General features: G+C 43.5%; 1 protein-coding gene across 1 annotated transcript; it reads left to right on the top strand.

Moving 5' to 3' along the window:
- Window positions 1-10,463: 10,463 nt before the first annotated feature.
- LOC133421603 (piggyBac transposable element-derived protein 3-like) lies at window positions 10,464-13,084 on the top strand. Its single transcript, XM_061711255.1, has 3 exons — window positions 10,464-10,591; window positions 10,750-12,107; window positions 13,041-13,084. The coding sequence occupies exons 1-3, from the start codon at window positions 10,464-10,466 to the stop codon at window positions 13,082-13,084; spliced, it is 1,530 nt and encodes a 509-aa protein (XP_061567239.1).
- Window positions 13,085-15,602: the final 2,518 nt, after the last annotated feature.

The following is a 15,602-nucleotide window of genomic DNA, read 5'->3' as shown; positions in this document are numbered from 1 at the left end:
AATGGTTTCAGTGTGGACAGAGACCGTCCGATGTCACGCAGCTCGACGCGATAGTCGGACGCTCACATGCAATTATGACACGGTGTAAACGGATCTTAAAGCCTGATTTACGGTTCTGCGTTAAATCGACGCGTACCCTACGCCGTAGGCTCTGCGTTGGTGAAACGCGGAACCATAAATCAGCCTTTAGTCACCTGAAGAGGAACCGGGTCACCTCGTCTTCACACTAATTCACACAGGAAGATTTAATTGAATTCTAAACAGGTACACCACAGTTATTTACTCCGATTCCTCATCATTTCATTTCTTATGTTACAAGACAAATGAATCATGTTAACTGTAAAGAAATCACAACACCGAATTTTCACAAATGGCAACTTTATTGTTAAAAAAAATAAAACATAAGTTGTATATAAATAACATGTATGCACTATTGCTGGCTCAAGGAAGGACCGTGCGTCTTCTGAAGGTGTCGTTGAACAGCTTCAGGTGCTTGGAAGATCTGAAACCCTGAACAGAAGAAAAATGTATTACTAATAGAGCTCCGTAACACGGAGTAACACCGGAGCTAAGCTAAATACTTAGCCCATGCAAAGATCATACTTGTAGACAAATATAAATAACATAAAAAAATAACTTCACTTACTGCTGACTCGTGTGCAGTTGCCGGATCCGTGCTGTTGGTACTGATCCTTTTATGAGGGTAAGTGTCGATGCAAAACCTCATCTTAACTGTCCCCTCGTTGCTCAAACAGTCACCGCTTCTGAACAATGGCGGACGCTCCAGCCGGCGGAGTTAGTTGTGGGCGTGGTTTCAGCAGCGGAGGAGACTGAGGTGTGGTTTGCATTTTGGTGACGTAACGAAAATGCGCAAATCTGAACGGCTCGTAAAAGTCACATGACACTGGAAGGATCCTCCGGGCGGGGTGAACAGACACTGCACAATTCGGTTGCTTTAGTCCTTCTCTGTTTTGTCAGGGTGAGGGGAGACCATTTATATATGTTAAAGCAAGAAAAAACGTGTTTTTCATAATAGGTCCCCTTTAAAGGAGACATATTATGGCATTTAATGTATATTTTAAACAGGCCTTGAATGTCTTAAAAACAATCCAAAGCTTGTTTTTTCTACCTAAATCAGAAATTCAGCCTCTGGGCCATGTCTCTAGTTTTACAGATAATAAAGCCTTTTTCTGTGGCTCATTTTCAGGACGGTGGGGGCTATGATAATGAGGCTCTGCGCTGATTGGCTGCTTGAATGACGTGTAGCAGGGGAGGAGACAAAGCGTCGCTCCGTAGCAAAGCGTGTCCACGGTTCTGCGTTAAATCGACACGTACCCTACGCCGTAGGCTCTGCTTTGGTGTAACTTGGAACCATAAATCAGCCTTAAGTCACCTCGTCTTCAAACAGGAAGATTGAATTTAATTCTAAAAAGTTACACCACAGTTATTTACTCCGATTCCTCATCATTTAATTTCTTATGTTACAAGACAAATGAATCATGTTAACTGTAAAGAAATTACAACACTGAATTTTCACAAATGGCAACTTTATTGTTAAAATATATAAATAAAATGTGTGCACTATTGCTGGCTCAAGGAAGGACCGCGCGTCTTCTGAATGTGAACAGCTCCAGGTGCTTGAAAGATCTGAAACCACACAAGAAAAATGTATTACAGTACTGAGCCGCCGGCTCTCCCGGCCCCGGCTCCGGGGGAGAGCCGGCTCCCCCCTGGAGCCGGAGCCGGGAGAGCCGGCTCCGGCCCCCCGGAGCCCCCGGGCTCGGAGCTCCGGGTTCAGAGGTCCGAACCCGGAGCTCCTCGACGGTCCGGTCTGGTGAGTGTCCCCGGTGCTCCGGAGCTCAGCTAAATACTTAGCCCATGCAAAGATCATACTTATAGACAAATATAAATGACATTAAAAAAAAAACGGAACTTACCTCTGACTCGTGTGCAGAACTTTACCGGGTCCGTGCTGTGGGAACTGATCCTTTTATAAGGGTAAGTGTCGATGCAAAATCTCTCCCTCGCTGTTCAAACAGTCACCGCTTGTAAACAATGGCTGACGCTCTGGCCGGCTGAGCTGGTTGTGGGCGTGGTTTCAGCAGCGGAGGAGACCGAGAGTGTGGTTTGCATTTTGGTGACGTAAAGAAAATGCACAAATCCAAACGGCTCACAGAAACTGGGGGACTGTGTAAGGTGGGGGGAGCAGACCTTGCAGATTTTCATGGGGTATCATCTTTTCTGAGTTAGCAGGGTGATGGGAGACCACTTTATATATGTTAAAACAAGAAAAAACGTGTTTTTCATAATAGGTCCCCTTTAAGGATAGACTTTCTTTTTACAATGTGAGACGGCTGTTCAACATTATACATTAACACTTCAACCTCCTCTACCCCTGAACTGTTAGTTTCATTAGATGATGAAAAGGCTTTTGATAGGGTGGAATGGAGGTTCTTATTTTATACCCTTCAAAGATTTGGCTTTGTGCGAAAGGTTTGTGTCTTGGATTCGGCTATTATACACATCTCCAGCTGTATCAGTTTCGCACCAACAACACTTCCTCTAGTTATTTTTGCGTAGGCCGCGGCACAAGACAGAGATGCCCCTTTCGCCATTGCTTTTTGCTATTGCCATCGAACCCCTATCTCTAGCACTTCGTCATAACACACTGATTGCGGGAGTAGGGAGGGTGTGGAGCAGAAAGTTTCACTTTATGCTGAGGACATGCTCCTGTACATCTCTGACCCTGCCAACGTTCGACCTCATGTTTTTAGCATCCTAGAACAATTTTATGCTCTTTCGGGCCTGAATTTGCAGAAGAGCGAGTTATTTCCAATTAACGAGGCTGCGCGTCTGTTCCCATTCACTTCTCTCCCCTTTAAAGCGACACTACGTAACTTTTCCACCTTAATATCATATTTCCAGAGTCATTGTGATGGTACATCAACTTCCAACAGGTTTAATGACACCTCTGTCATGGTCTGAGGGGTCTGTATCGCCTTCACTGGCACTATGTAACTTTGAGGAGCATGGTAGGAACCCTGCCACACTAAAAAACTACAAATCTTTACGGCTTTGACTGCTTTACGGCATACGTCACTTCCCCCTCCTTCCCGATTCGCAGTCGAGACGAAAATGGGCGGGGCGTGGAGCAAGAGCTCAGGAGAAGCTGGTAACCCGCTGTGTTGTGGCTGCGGCAGCTCCACACAACAGACGTGGGGAAAAGATCGCTAATGGTTTAACTTTTCACCGGTTTTCTGCTCGGAGGCAGAACCACGGAGGCCAAGTATCTGATATAACAAAGTAAAAGAGTGAAAGAGTCGTCGGCTTGCTTGGATTGCGGCTGTAACGACCAAACACCTTCCACACAGTACCACAAACACTCATACAGACCGGGTCAGATCAAAACACGGGTTTTATTCCCCACTTCGCCAGCTAAATGCAGTTGCTGGCCAGCTCTCTGCGGTGCAATTAACCCCAATCTTCAGATGAAACTAGTTTGTTGAGGAAAAAATATTAACTCTTATTTGTAGCTGCAGAGCAAAAAAATAATCTCACGAGGAAAACAAAAATCACGCCTCGGAGCCTCTTCAACATAATATAGCAGTCAAAAAAAAGAAAAGAGAAGTAAGAGGGATACAAAACATGTACTGTATGTTGTACTATTATACAAATTTATTGAAACACATGGCGAGTCAAACATTTACCAAAGCAGCTGCCAAACACTCCTAAACAAGGTAGCAGACGGTGGTTCTGCAGAACTGCGGCAGTAATCCCTTATAAAGAGTGGCGCTCCGACGAGGAGCTTCATTCTTTAGTAGGGATTTCATATGGATCCAGACCGTTAATAATCATTATTTTCTCCATATACCGCTTCCTGGCTTCCTTGTTTAAGGTATCCCGGTAAATTCCAATTCCTTTCCAGCAGTTTAACATCTTTTTTTTGCGTTCTGTCTGTTCACTTGGTGAAACAGAAAAGCGTCCCGTCTTCTCTCATCAAAACAAATGCACGCGACGGGACAGGAGATTTCCAGCAGTACGCGCTGGTGCTCATGGGAAACGTAGTGTTCTTTCTGGTAAAACACTACCGCTTTTGTCCAAAAGATGCCGCCAAACTCAGAAAAGCTGAAAGTTACGTTGTGCTGCTTTAAGGTCACAGATAAGTTTGTGTATCTAGGTGTTTGTGTTACAGATACGTTTTCTAATGCCACTTTTCCACTAGTCTCGCTTCAGCCCGGCTCGGCGCGGCTCGACGCGGCTCCACCCGTGTGTTTTTCCACAGCCAGGGGAGAAGTGGGGGGTGTGGGGTGAAGCTGCTGTGACGTACTCGATTGCGCAACACCTTTGTTTGTGTCGGCGCAGATGAGAAATCAGCTGGAGCCGCGAGCGGCTGAGAAAAAAACAGCCCGTCTACATCCCTTTTTTAATTTTCTCGACAGCCACCAGGTTTATGAACATCTGCACCTCAGAGTTGGATCCCCAAACAGACGTTTGTGCTGTATAATAAAATTGCTGCGAGCCGCGAGTCGCCTCGCGCTGACTCCCGCTTCCTGATTCAAACGTCTGACGGCCCCGCCCCCCGACCAATCAGGGGCGTGGAGGGTGGTGACGTCCCCGCCCCCCGACCAATCACTGGCGCGGAGGGTGGTGATGTCGGAAATAGTCCCTGCTCAGCCCTGGAAGAACCTCGCTGAAATGGTTACAGAAAAAAGTATCCGCTTGGAGCGGCTCTACCCGTCTCAGCCCTAGTGCAAAAGGGCAAAACGGGTAGAACCGAGCTGAGGTGGTACTAGTGCAAAAGGGGCATAAGCTCCTCTCTGCTAATTTTCTTCCCCTAATTGCTCAGATGGAACTTACTCTTAAACGCTGGAAGTCTTTACCTCTCTCTGCTGCAGGTCGTATCAACTCAGTGCGGATGAATATTCTCCCTAAATTCACATACCGTATTTTCGCGACCATAAGGCGCACATTTTTTTAATTTTAATTTAATTTAATTTAATTTAATTAATTTAATTAATTTTTTTTTTTTAAATGTGCCGGGCGCCTTATGAAACAGTGCGCCGTGTCTATTACCTGAATTACGGTAATGTAAGGCCGGCCACCATGAGAACGGTAAAAAGAGAAGGGGGCGGGTGAAGCCTTGAGTTGCGGACGTGAATGAGACCATCCACTGAGCTGTTTAATGCGAAACAGATGATGAAGACTTTTAAGGATTTGCTTGATGTGTAAAGTGAAATAAAATACAATCAAACTAAGTTTTGCTCCCGCTAGATTTTTAAATAAGCACACTTGTGTGTGCGTGTTCTGCAGAGCGCGTGTGTTTTGCATGTCGGGAACCGAGCATGCACCTGCCGTGGGTTTGCGGGTCCGATCGCCGCATCCCCGCGGCAGATCCAGCTGAAATGCCGGTGCTCTTTCCCCGGGAGCCCCTACTACCAGTCTGGGACCGGGACCGGGGCTCCTCCGGTCCCGGCCGGTCGGAACCGGTCACTTTCCCCGGTTAAAGCCGCGGTGATGGGCGCTGCTGCAGTCCGACTTCCTGGTTCCTCAAGCGGGGTCCGATGACCTGGTTCCCGGCCGCTTTAAGAGCAGAGATTTCTGGGGTACGTCTCAGGTCGGACCAGCTTCACCCACCGAGATTTGCAGCCAAATCTGTCGGTTACAAACCCGGTACCGGACCCCGACATGCGCGTGTGTGTTTTTCGCGGCGCGGCTGATGGACAGAAACTGTATGGGGATTTTTAAAAGAAAAACTTTGCATAAGACGTTTCCAGCCGGAGTCATTATAAGGACGAATGAAAAGGGGTGGCTGGATGAAGGGATGATGATCAGGTGGGTGAGACAGGTCTGGAAATTCGGACTGGCGCAGCTGAATTAGCGGAGCGGAGCTCCTGTCGGATACAACCCGGTACCGGCTCCCCGACAGCGCGTGTGCGTGAGCGGGACCAGCGGGGGGGGGGGGGCGGACCGGGACCTGGGACCCGGTCCAGCGCGGGGGAGCAGACGGGGAGCGGACCCGGTCCAGCGCAGGGGAGCGCAGCGGGACCCGGGACCGCCGCGGTCGGGATCCGCAGCACAACGAGGTATGAAAAGTTTATTTACTCTTTGTCATGGTTTCCCAGTGTAGTTTTTTATTTTAACTCACTCCCCTGTCTATCCAGATCCTGCCACCCTAATCAGCCAGAAATCCACTCATTCCCTTCACCTGTGCTTCCCCACCCAGCTCCACACCTGGTTTCCCTCATCAGCAGTTCCCCTCATATACCGGCCCTTTTCCACCTTCTAGTTTGCCAGATTGTCGTGTGTTTTTGCCTCGCTTTCCAGCCTGCATATCCTGTTTTGTTTCTGCCTGCCTGCCTGTCTTTGAGCCTGCCTGATTCTTGGGGTATGGATTTTTGCCTGTCCGTTTTTGGTTTTGTTTGCCTGATCTGCCTGACTACCCGGTTTGACCCCTGCCTGCCTTTTGACAAAGATTAAAGCCTCTTGGACTCTGATCCTGCCTGGTGTTGTGCATTTGGGTTCTCTGTCCTGTCTGAGCCGTGACACTCTTGTGCTTGGCTGCCACGCTGATGGACAGAAACTGCCGGCTATGGTGATTTTTTAAAAGAAAAGCGTTGCCTAAAGAGACTTTTCCAGCCAGAGTGAAATGAAAAGGGCTGGATGGATGAGGAGATGATCGGGTGGCTGAGACAGGTTTATGTGCGGCGGCCCGGTGGTTTTTTTTAATTCTTTAATGCAGAAACAGAATATGAACCTTTGAATCAAATCAAATCAAATCAAACTTTATTTATATAGCACTTTTCCTACAAATAATGAAACACAAAGTGCTTAACAGAAAAAAAAACAAGAAAAAACAAATAAACATAAAACTTATTAATGCCCCCCCCCCACTCCCCGCAGACAAAAGCACACTACAATTCACCTAAATTCCTAAATTACACACACAGACACGCACGCAGACACATGGTGTAGACATGGCTAGGCACAGAGGATCCAGGTGAGGAAACGGTAACAGGGAGCCGTCCACGCCAGGAGGTCTCATAGCCCGCAGCTACAAGGGGGGGGGGGGCCCACAGAGACCATCCCGGCCCGGACGGAAAGAGGAGTCCACACCACAGCGGTGAAGCCGTGGTGCAGAGTTCCACAACCATCCAGGCCAGGACGACCCCCTGCAGGCCAGAGTCACTCCCAGCATGGAGGCTCCCCATGAGGAAACACTGGAGATAAAAGCTACAAGAAAACAGGATAAAATACACTAAAGGAGTTTATAAAAAACATAAGACATACAAACATAAAATCCTAAAAGTATGTCTAGAAAGTAAGACATTAAAAACTAAAATAATAAAACAGTAAAATGTATAAAATAGACCATAAATAACAACTAAAATATTTAGATAAAACATTGAGATTAAACAAAAATAAAATACGATAAGAAAGGATAAACTAAATATAAAACAGAGCAGTAAGATTCAATAAAAATAAGGGTGAGCATAAGAAATGTAAAAGAGTTAAATGAGTCAGTTAAAAGCCTGATTAAAGAGATGGGTCTTGAGCCTCTTTTTAAAAACATCAACAGTCTCTGCGGCCCTGAGGTTCTCCGGGAGGTTGTTCCACAATCGGGGACCATAAAAACTGAATGCCGCCTCCCCGTGTGTCCTGGTTCTAACTTTTGGTATGGTTAAAAGGCCAGCACCGGAGGACCTCAGGGTCCGCGAGGGTCGATAGGGTAAAAGTAGTGCAGACAAATAAGAAGGCCCAAGACCATTAAGACACTTAAAAACTAGTAAAAGAACCTTAAAATCGATCCTGAAGCGCACGGGGAGCCAATGCAGCGATTTTAAAAAGGGTTTTGAAGGGTTTGATTGATGTGAAAAGTGAAATAAAATATCAAACTAAGTTTTGCTTCCGCTCTATTTTTAGCGCGAGTGTGTTTTGCAACGCGTGTGTGTGCAGCTCCGTCTCCGTAGACGGCGCCTTTTGGGTCGGTGCGCCGTATGTGTGTTTTAAAACCAAAAATGACACACAAAACTGAGGGTGCGCCTTTCCACACAGTGCGCCATATGGTCGTGAAAATACGGTATCTATTTCAATGTGTTCCTATATTCATCCCCAAATCATTTTTCCGCAAGCTTGATGCTATTATTTCCTCTTTCATTTGGAATGGCGGAGCCCCCCGAATTAGGAAAACTGTTTTGCAGCATCCAAAATGTAAAGGAGGCATGGCTACGCCAAACTTTTTAGCGTATTACTGGGCATCCAATATCCGTCCAATTGTGCATTGGCTGTATGAAGACCCTGGTGCTGATGCTCTTTCATGGTACACTCTTGAATCTCTGTCATGTTGGCCTTCATCTTTGCCGGCTTTGGTTTACTCCTCTGTCTCTACATCCCTCACAGAAGTCACTAAGAATAAAATAGTGAAATCAACCATGAGGATCTGGACACAGATACGACGACACTTTGGCTGGATATAATTTTCGCTGAAATCCCCTATTCGCCCCAACCATGCTTTTAAAGCGTCCTTATCCGATAATACTTTCACAGAGTGGCAGAATTTGGGTATCAAAACCTTTTACGATCTTTCCTCAGATGACGTTTTTTCATCTTTTGAACAACTCTGCTCTAAATTCAGTCCGTCCAAAAAAAATGTCTTTCGTTTTTTGCAAGTACGAGACTTTCTACGCAAAATGCTTCCGCAGTTTCCTTCTTTGCCTCCATGCAACCCGTGTGATGCCCGATTAGAGCGCCCACCGACTCTTAGAGGTCTCATATCCACTCTATACAGCAGGCTTTCTCAGGTGCAGAGCTCCTCCTATCTCTCCTTAAAAGGAGACTGGGAATCAAACATTGGTGATGTTATTACAGAGGAGCTCTGGCAGTCCATCCTACAGAGAGTCCATACGTCATCTATCTGCACCAGGCAAGGCTTAATGCAGTGCAAAATCATACATCGGACCCATTGGACTAGACTAAATATGTCATACGCTGCAAGTTAATGCCCGCCACTCATGCGCACATGTTCTGGTCATGTGTTGAACTTGAAGAATTTTGGTCTCCTATTTTTAAAACAATTTCTGATTGCCTTAATACATTAATTTCTCCATGCCCATCTATAGCCATCTTTGGCGTTCCCCCAGATACAATTGTTCTTTCAAAGGCAGAGGCTGACTGCGTTGCTTTAGCCACTCTGCTCGCCAGGCGATTAATTTTATTCAAATGGAAGGAGGCACACCCACCCACCTTTAATCACTGGATAAGGGATTTACTCTATTTTATGAAGCTAGAGAAAAATAAAGCATTCCATGAGAGGCTCTGCTAAAACCTTTTCTAGATTGTGGAACCCTTTCCTGAAACACATTAAAGAAAATATTCAATTGTCTGCAGTCCCAATATCATTTAATCCTGTCTACCAATTTAAAAACCACCATGCTTCATTTCTTCTGATCTCCATGGGTCGTGTATGACAGTGCCCACCGTTTTTTGTTTGTAGTTTTGTTTTTTTCTTTCTTGTTTTGCTGTTGTTATTTTTGACTTTACATTTTGATGAGGGTATCACTTACTTTATTGTACATACCATGTTTTATATTGCAGTTCATGGATGTTCTGCCTCCACCTAGTGGTTGACCACAATCTTGTTTTTTGTCTTTGTTTTTGTACCTATCTTTATAAAAAAAAACTGAAAATCTTAATAAACAAAGTTTAAAAAAGAAAAAGAAGAAGGAGCAGGTGAGGAGCTGCGGACCGCAGCTAGGCGGATTACCAGTTCCCCTGGGAGATCCTAGACCGCCGCCGGGTCTTGTTCCCGATCCGGAGGAGGCTCATGGAGGAGGGAGCACGGGCGATTATCACCGTGGACAAGATGTACGTAAACGGACAACTGTACCGCGACCCGGACACCACTCCCTGGCTCTTCTAAACGGATGAGTACAAAGTATTTCTTCACTGTTGGTGACTAGATTAGATATCCTCCTGAGACCCAGCAATGCATTTTTGTCCTCTGTAGTAGACATCAGTTGGAGTTTAATACCTCCAATACTATACATGTGAGGCTACTGAGTCCTGTCCTATCTTACAGAGGACAACCATAGCTTTCCAATGATATCTCATGTGTGGGGTTGTGGCCATGTCACATGACTTTTACCTGCATTTCAAAATGGCTGCCGTCTCAACAAGCACATTTTATGGAAAAAGGAAGAGTAAGCTATTTAAAATATTTTTCAATCTTATATTTTGATTGTATATGTCAATAAATAAACATCTAAGGAGTATTTTAGTGTGTTTTCAGAGTTGAATTTATTTATTTTCAGTGGAGAAAATACTAATTGATGGATGTCCCCTGTGATGGACATCAGGACTAACTATTTCACTATTTCACATGTATTTAGAAGACAGCTCTATGACAGAGTGTGAGAGGATTCTCAACAGAATTATTGGTGGAGATTCAGACATAGACCTTTCAGAAGATGAGACTGAAGAGAGAAGGGTTGAGACAGGAGTGGGTGGTGCAAATGAGGACGAAGATACAGAGGAAGATGAAAGTGATGAAGATGCAGAGCCAGAGGAGGTTGACCAAGACGCAGTGCCAGCTCAAGTGCGCCGTCCTCTATGGGCCAGAACAAACAAGTAGGTTTTTTTTTAATCAAAGCTGTTCTTAAAATTAATAAAAAACACATGGTCATTACTTAATTATTCATTAATTCAATTCATTCACTCATTCAATTAATTGAGTGGGTTTTGTCTTTCTCTTAGGTTCAAGCCTGTGTTGGAAGAATACAGAGTTGCAGATGATGGTACCCTAATGAGGCGTAGAGACTGGAGCCCACAGCAGTATTTCCAGCAGTACATTGACCAGCAACTAATTGAGGATATGTCCTGGTTCACCAACCAACGCGTGGTACTGGATTCAGGTAGCAGCATGTACACAACGCCAGAAGAGATGAAAACCTTTTTAGGAATCTCAGTGTACATGGCATGCCTTGGATATCCGAGAATTACAATGTATTGGGCTGCTAAAACAAGAGTCCCGATCGTAGCTGATTCCATGACACGAGATCGTTTCTTCAAGATCAGATCTTTGCTGAAAGTGGTCAATGATCTGGATGTGCCAGAAGAGGAAAAGCAAAAGGATGTCCTTTGGAAAGTCAGACCAGTTATGAAGAGAGTCCTCCAAGGTTGCCTCAACCTACCCAGGCCAACACAGGTCTGTATTGATGAACAGATGATTCCGTTCACCGGCCGGTGTCCAGTTCGTCAGTTTGTGCCTGGGAAACCGAATCCTACAGGATTAAAGGTGTTCGTTCTTGCAAGTCCAGGTGGCCTAGTGTTGGACTTTGAAACCTACATGGGAAAGAACACCTTTGCTCAAGTCCAAAATTTGGGAATAGGTGGTATTTCAGTCATGCGCTTGACTGAAACAGTTCCCAGAGGAGCACTGGTCTACTTTGACCGGTATTTTACCACCATCGGTCTTCTGGATGCCCTTAAGGAAAGGGGCCTCTCTGCTACAGGAACAATTCAGAAGAATCGAATGCCAAAAGGGTGCCACCTCATTGCTGACAAGGCACTAAGCAAAAAACCAAGAGGGACATCAGAAAGGGTTGTGCGGAGACCTCATGAAATTGCAGTCACCAAGTGGATGGACAACAAGCCTGTTGTCATGGCATCAATGACCCATGGGATTGAGCCTGAGGATACCTGTATCAGATGGTCAAAAAAAGAAAAGCGGCACGTCCAAGTCACAAGACCGGCAGTGGTTGCAGAATACAACAGCAACATGGGAGGTGTTGACCTGTGCGATCGCATGCTCAGCGTCTACAGAATGTCCGCCCGCACCAAGAAGTGGACCGTTCGTACCATGCTTCACTTCATTGATTTGGCCATCACCAACTCATGGCTTCAATACAGAGAAGACAGATGGGCCTTGCGACGACTTGCAACACAAGAGTCTGGACCTGCAAAGAAGCCCCACCAGTACCTGGAGTTCAAAATCCTCTTGGCTGAGGAACTGATAACCCAGGGACAGACAGGTCAACAAGATCAGAGGTCAGAGCGAAACACAAGTGATGAAGAATACTCCCAGCAAAACAAGAGAAGGAAGCCCCAGCCAAGTGAGACCACAAGGAAATATGGTGCAATCCATTTGCCCGAATTGGTCGACCAGCAAAATTCTTCCAGATGCAGAATGCCTGGGTGCAAGCGTAAAACATTTGTGAGATGTGTCAAGTGCCAAATGTTCCTCTGTGTCACAAAGAAATCACAATGCTTCCTCCAATACCATAAGTGAAGAGACTTGAGGGCACCCTCACCCAACTTAAATGTTCTGGGCTGTTAAATTAATCTGTTTAGGAGTTACATGCTTTTGCAATGTTTTACAGCAGTTGGCATTTTATGTTGCATCCCAGATGATGTCTTTTGGAGTCTTTTGGAATCTTTTGGAATTGAAAAACAAAGACTGACAGTCTTTGTTTTTCAATTCCAAAAGATTCCAATAGAGTTTTGAAAAGGTGGCTTTATTTTGTTGTTTTAAGTGCTGTTGTCCACTATGGTGGACGTGTTATAACATTTGAATAAAGTTAAGTTAAAAAAAAAAAACATTTGAAATGTGTTCTTTACCACCCCAACACTTAATTTATCCAAATAAATTAAAATTTGCAACACATTTTTTTTCTCGGGTCTCAGGAGCTCCATAAACACTTTCGGCTCATATTAAATTATTAACAATCACTACACTGCTCGTCTCAACAGCACACAGCACACACTGGTGATCGTTTTTTTTCTTTTTATGATTAGAATTATTCCCCCCCCCCCCCCCCCCCCACCTCCCCACCTCACCCCTTTTTCCCGTTTTCATCTTAAACTTTAATCCTTTTTTTTTACAAATTTTACTGTAAAGGACACACACATAGATCCAGAGGGTAGATATATAATATTAGCTCTGCACATTCAAAATATGAATTTATGTATTTCTAATGTATATGGTCCAAATGTTGATGACTCCTCGTTTTTTCACTCTTTTTTCACCTCACTCTCTGATCACCTAGACAACACAGTCGTCATCGGAGGAGACCTCAACAAACGCAGGTAGTCACAGGAGTTGGCAGTCCGCAAGTATTATTAAGCAATATATGAATGATCTGGGTCTTTGCGATACATGGCGCTCTTTACACCCAACCCTTAGGAACTACACTTTTTTCTCAGCTGTTCATCACTCACATTCTAGGTTAGATTATTTTTTAGTCAGTAGCTCTCTGATGAGAGATATCTCAGAATCACAAATCCACCCAATCATTATTAGCGATCAAGCACCAGTTTCTTTCACTCTGGGGAAGAGGGTTAGCGTACCATCGTCCAGAAATTGGAGACTTAATACATCATTGCTTAAAGACCCCGACTTTATTAATTTTAAAAAAAAAGAATGGGACATATTTTTGCAAAATAACGATCAGCTGGAAATATCAGCGAGTGTTCTATGGGAAGCAGGAAAAGCAGTAATGCGAGATAAAATAATGTATTTTTCTTCAAATAAGAAAAAGAAAGATAACTTAAAAACAAAGGAATTAGAATGTAAAATTAAAACTTTAGAGGAGGCCATCCGGACCTCTGCAGACGAAAATATCCTTAATAGAACAAGGAAAACTAAGATAGAATTAAATAAAATAATTGACACAAAAACACAGTTTCTAGTACAAAGGCTTCCCCTGGAGAACTTTGCACAAGCCAACAGATCAGGGAAATATTTAGCCAATCAATTAAAAGTAAACAAGGAAAAAACAACAATAACATCTATTAAGGACCAATCAGGGAAGATTACGCATGATCCCTGTTTATTAAACTCAGTTTTTAGAGACTTTTACTGTAAACCATATTCATTACAAATTGAACCATCCGACCAATCCATCGATCAGTTTCTTGGAAAAATTAATCTGCCGAAGTTACATCAGGAGCAGGTTACGAATTTAGACTCACCGCTCTCAATAGGAGAGCTCCATGAAGCTCTCCAGCATATGCCTAATAATAAAGCTCCGGGTCCAGACGGCTTCCCAGCCGAATTCTATAAGGAATTCTGGAGCATATTAGCACCCTTTTATAAAATGATCTTAAATGTTAGGGAGAATAAAAGCTTACCCTTAAATATGAACTCTGCTAATATTAGTCTTTTACTAAAACCGGACAAGGATCCCTTGCTCCCATCGAGCTACCGCCCAATTTCATTGATAAATGTAGACCTTAAAATAATTAGCAAGGCTCTTACCAAACGTCTGAAAAGAATTACCCCTTCTATTATACATCCAGATCAAACAGGTTTCATTAAGGGTAGACATTCTTCTACGAACACTCGTAGATTACTCAATATTATAGATCATTCGAGTATCAATAAACAGGAAACTACTATTGTATCTCTAGATGCAGAAAAAGCATTCGATCGGGTAATTTGAAAATTTCTATTGGCAACTCTACACAAATTTGGATTTGGTAAACCTTTTATCGACTGGATAAAGATATTATATAGCTCTTCCAAGGCATGTGTAAGGACAAATGATCAAGTCTCAACAAGTTTTAACTTGCAAAGAGGTACCAGACAGGGTTGCCCTTTTTCTCCTTCACTATTTGCAATATTTATTGAGCCCTTAGCAGCTGCTATTAGGCAAAATCAAAATATTAACGGTATTCAATGCAAAACATTAGATCACAAAATAAGTCTTTATGCGGATGACGTACTTCTCTTCCTCCAGAATTCACAAACCTCACTATCACAGACAATTGCACTTATAGAGGGATTTTCATCTCTGTCTGACTATTCTATTAATTGGTCTAAATCCACAGTTTTGTGTATTAACTGTAATTTCAGGAATATAACCAATACTCAATTACAATCAGGGAACATTAGATATCTAGGCATAAACATCTCCCCTAGGCTGTCAGAGTTAATAAAATAAAATTATGTTCAGCTTATAAAGAAAATAGAAGATGATCTTTCCAGATGGAACTCTCTTCCCATCACACTCATGGGAACAATTGTCACCATCAAAATGATGTTTTACTGAAAATAAACAATTTTTTTTCAATGATACCATTCAAACCCCCTCCCTCTTGGTTTAAGTCACTGGATTCATATGTATCCAAATTCTTGTGGAAGAATAAAACACCACGTATTAGCTTGAAGACATTACAAAAACCCAAAGAATGTGGAGGCTTAGATTTACCTAACTTCCAGTATTACTTCTTAGTGAATACATTACAGTATATTTTAAAATGGTGTAAAAATCAATCTTTAGATAGGTGTTTTGTAATTATCTGGAAATCTCAGATCTACCATTTATTATTCAAAGCATTAAACATCATAAATGTTTCAAAAGCATTAATATTAGCTCAACTCTGACAGCCTGGTGGGAATTCCTTAAAATAGCCAAAGTCTCACTTTTTCCCATGTGACTGCACACCCATTATGGAACAACCCAGACATCCTGAAAAATGATAAAAAGATGGTAAACTTTTCTCAATGGAGAGACCAAGGAATACGGTATCTACAGCATATAATCATAGGAGGACAGTTTGTACCTTTTAATACACTCACTGTTCAATATGGAATTAGCAGTAACACA

This window comes from Cololabis saira, chromosome 21, assembly GCF_033807715.1.
Source record: "Cololabis saira isolate AMF1-May2022 chromosome 21, fColSai1.1, whole genome shotgun sequence".
Taxonomy (NCBI): Eukaryota; Metazoa; Chordata; class Actinopteri; order Beloniformes; family Belonidae; genus Cololabis; species Cololabis saira.
This window is presented reverse-complemented; position numbering and strand designations above follow the sequence as displayed.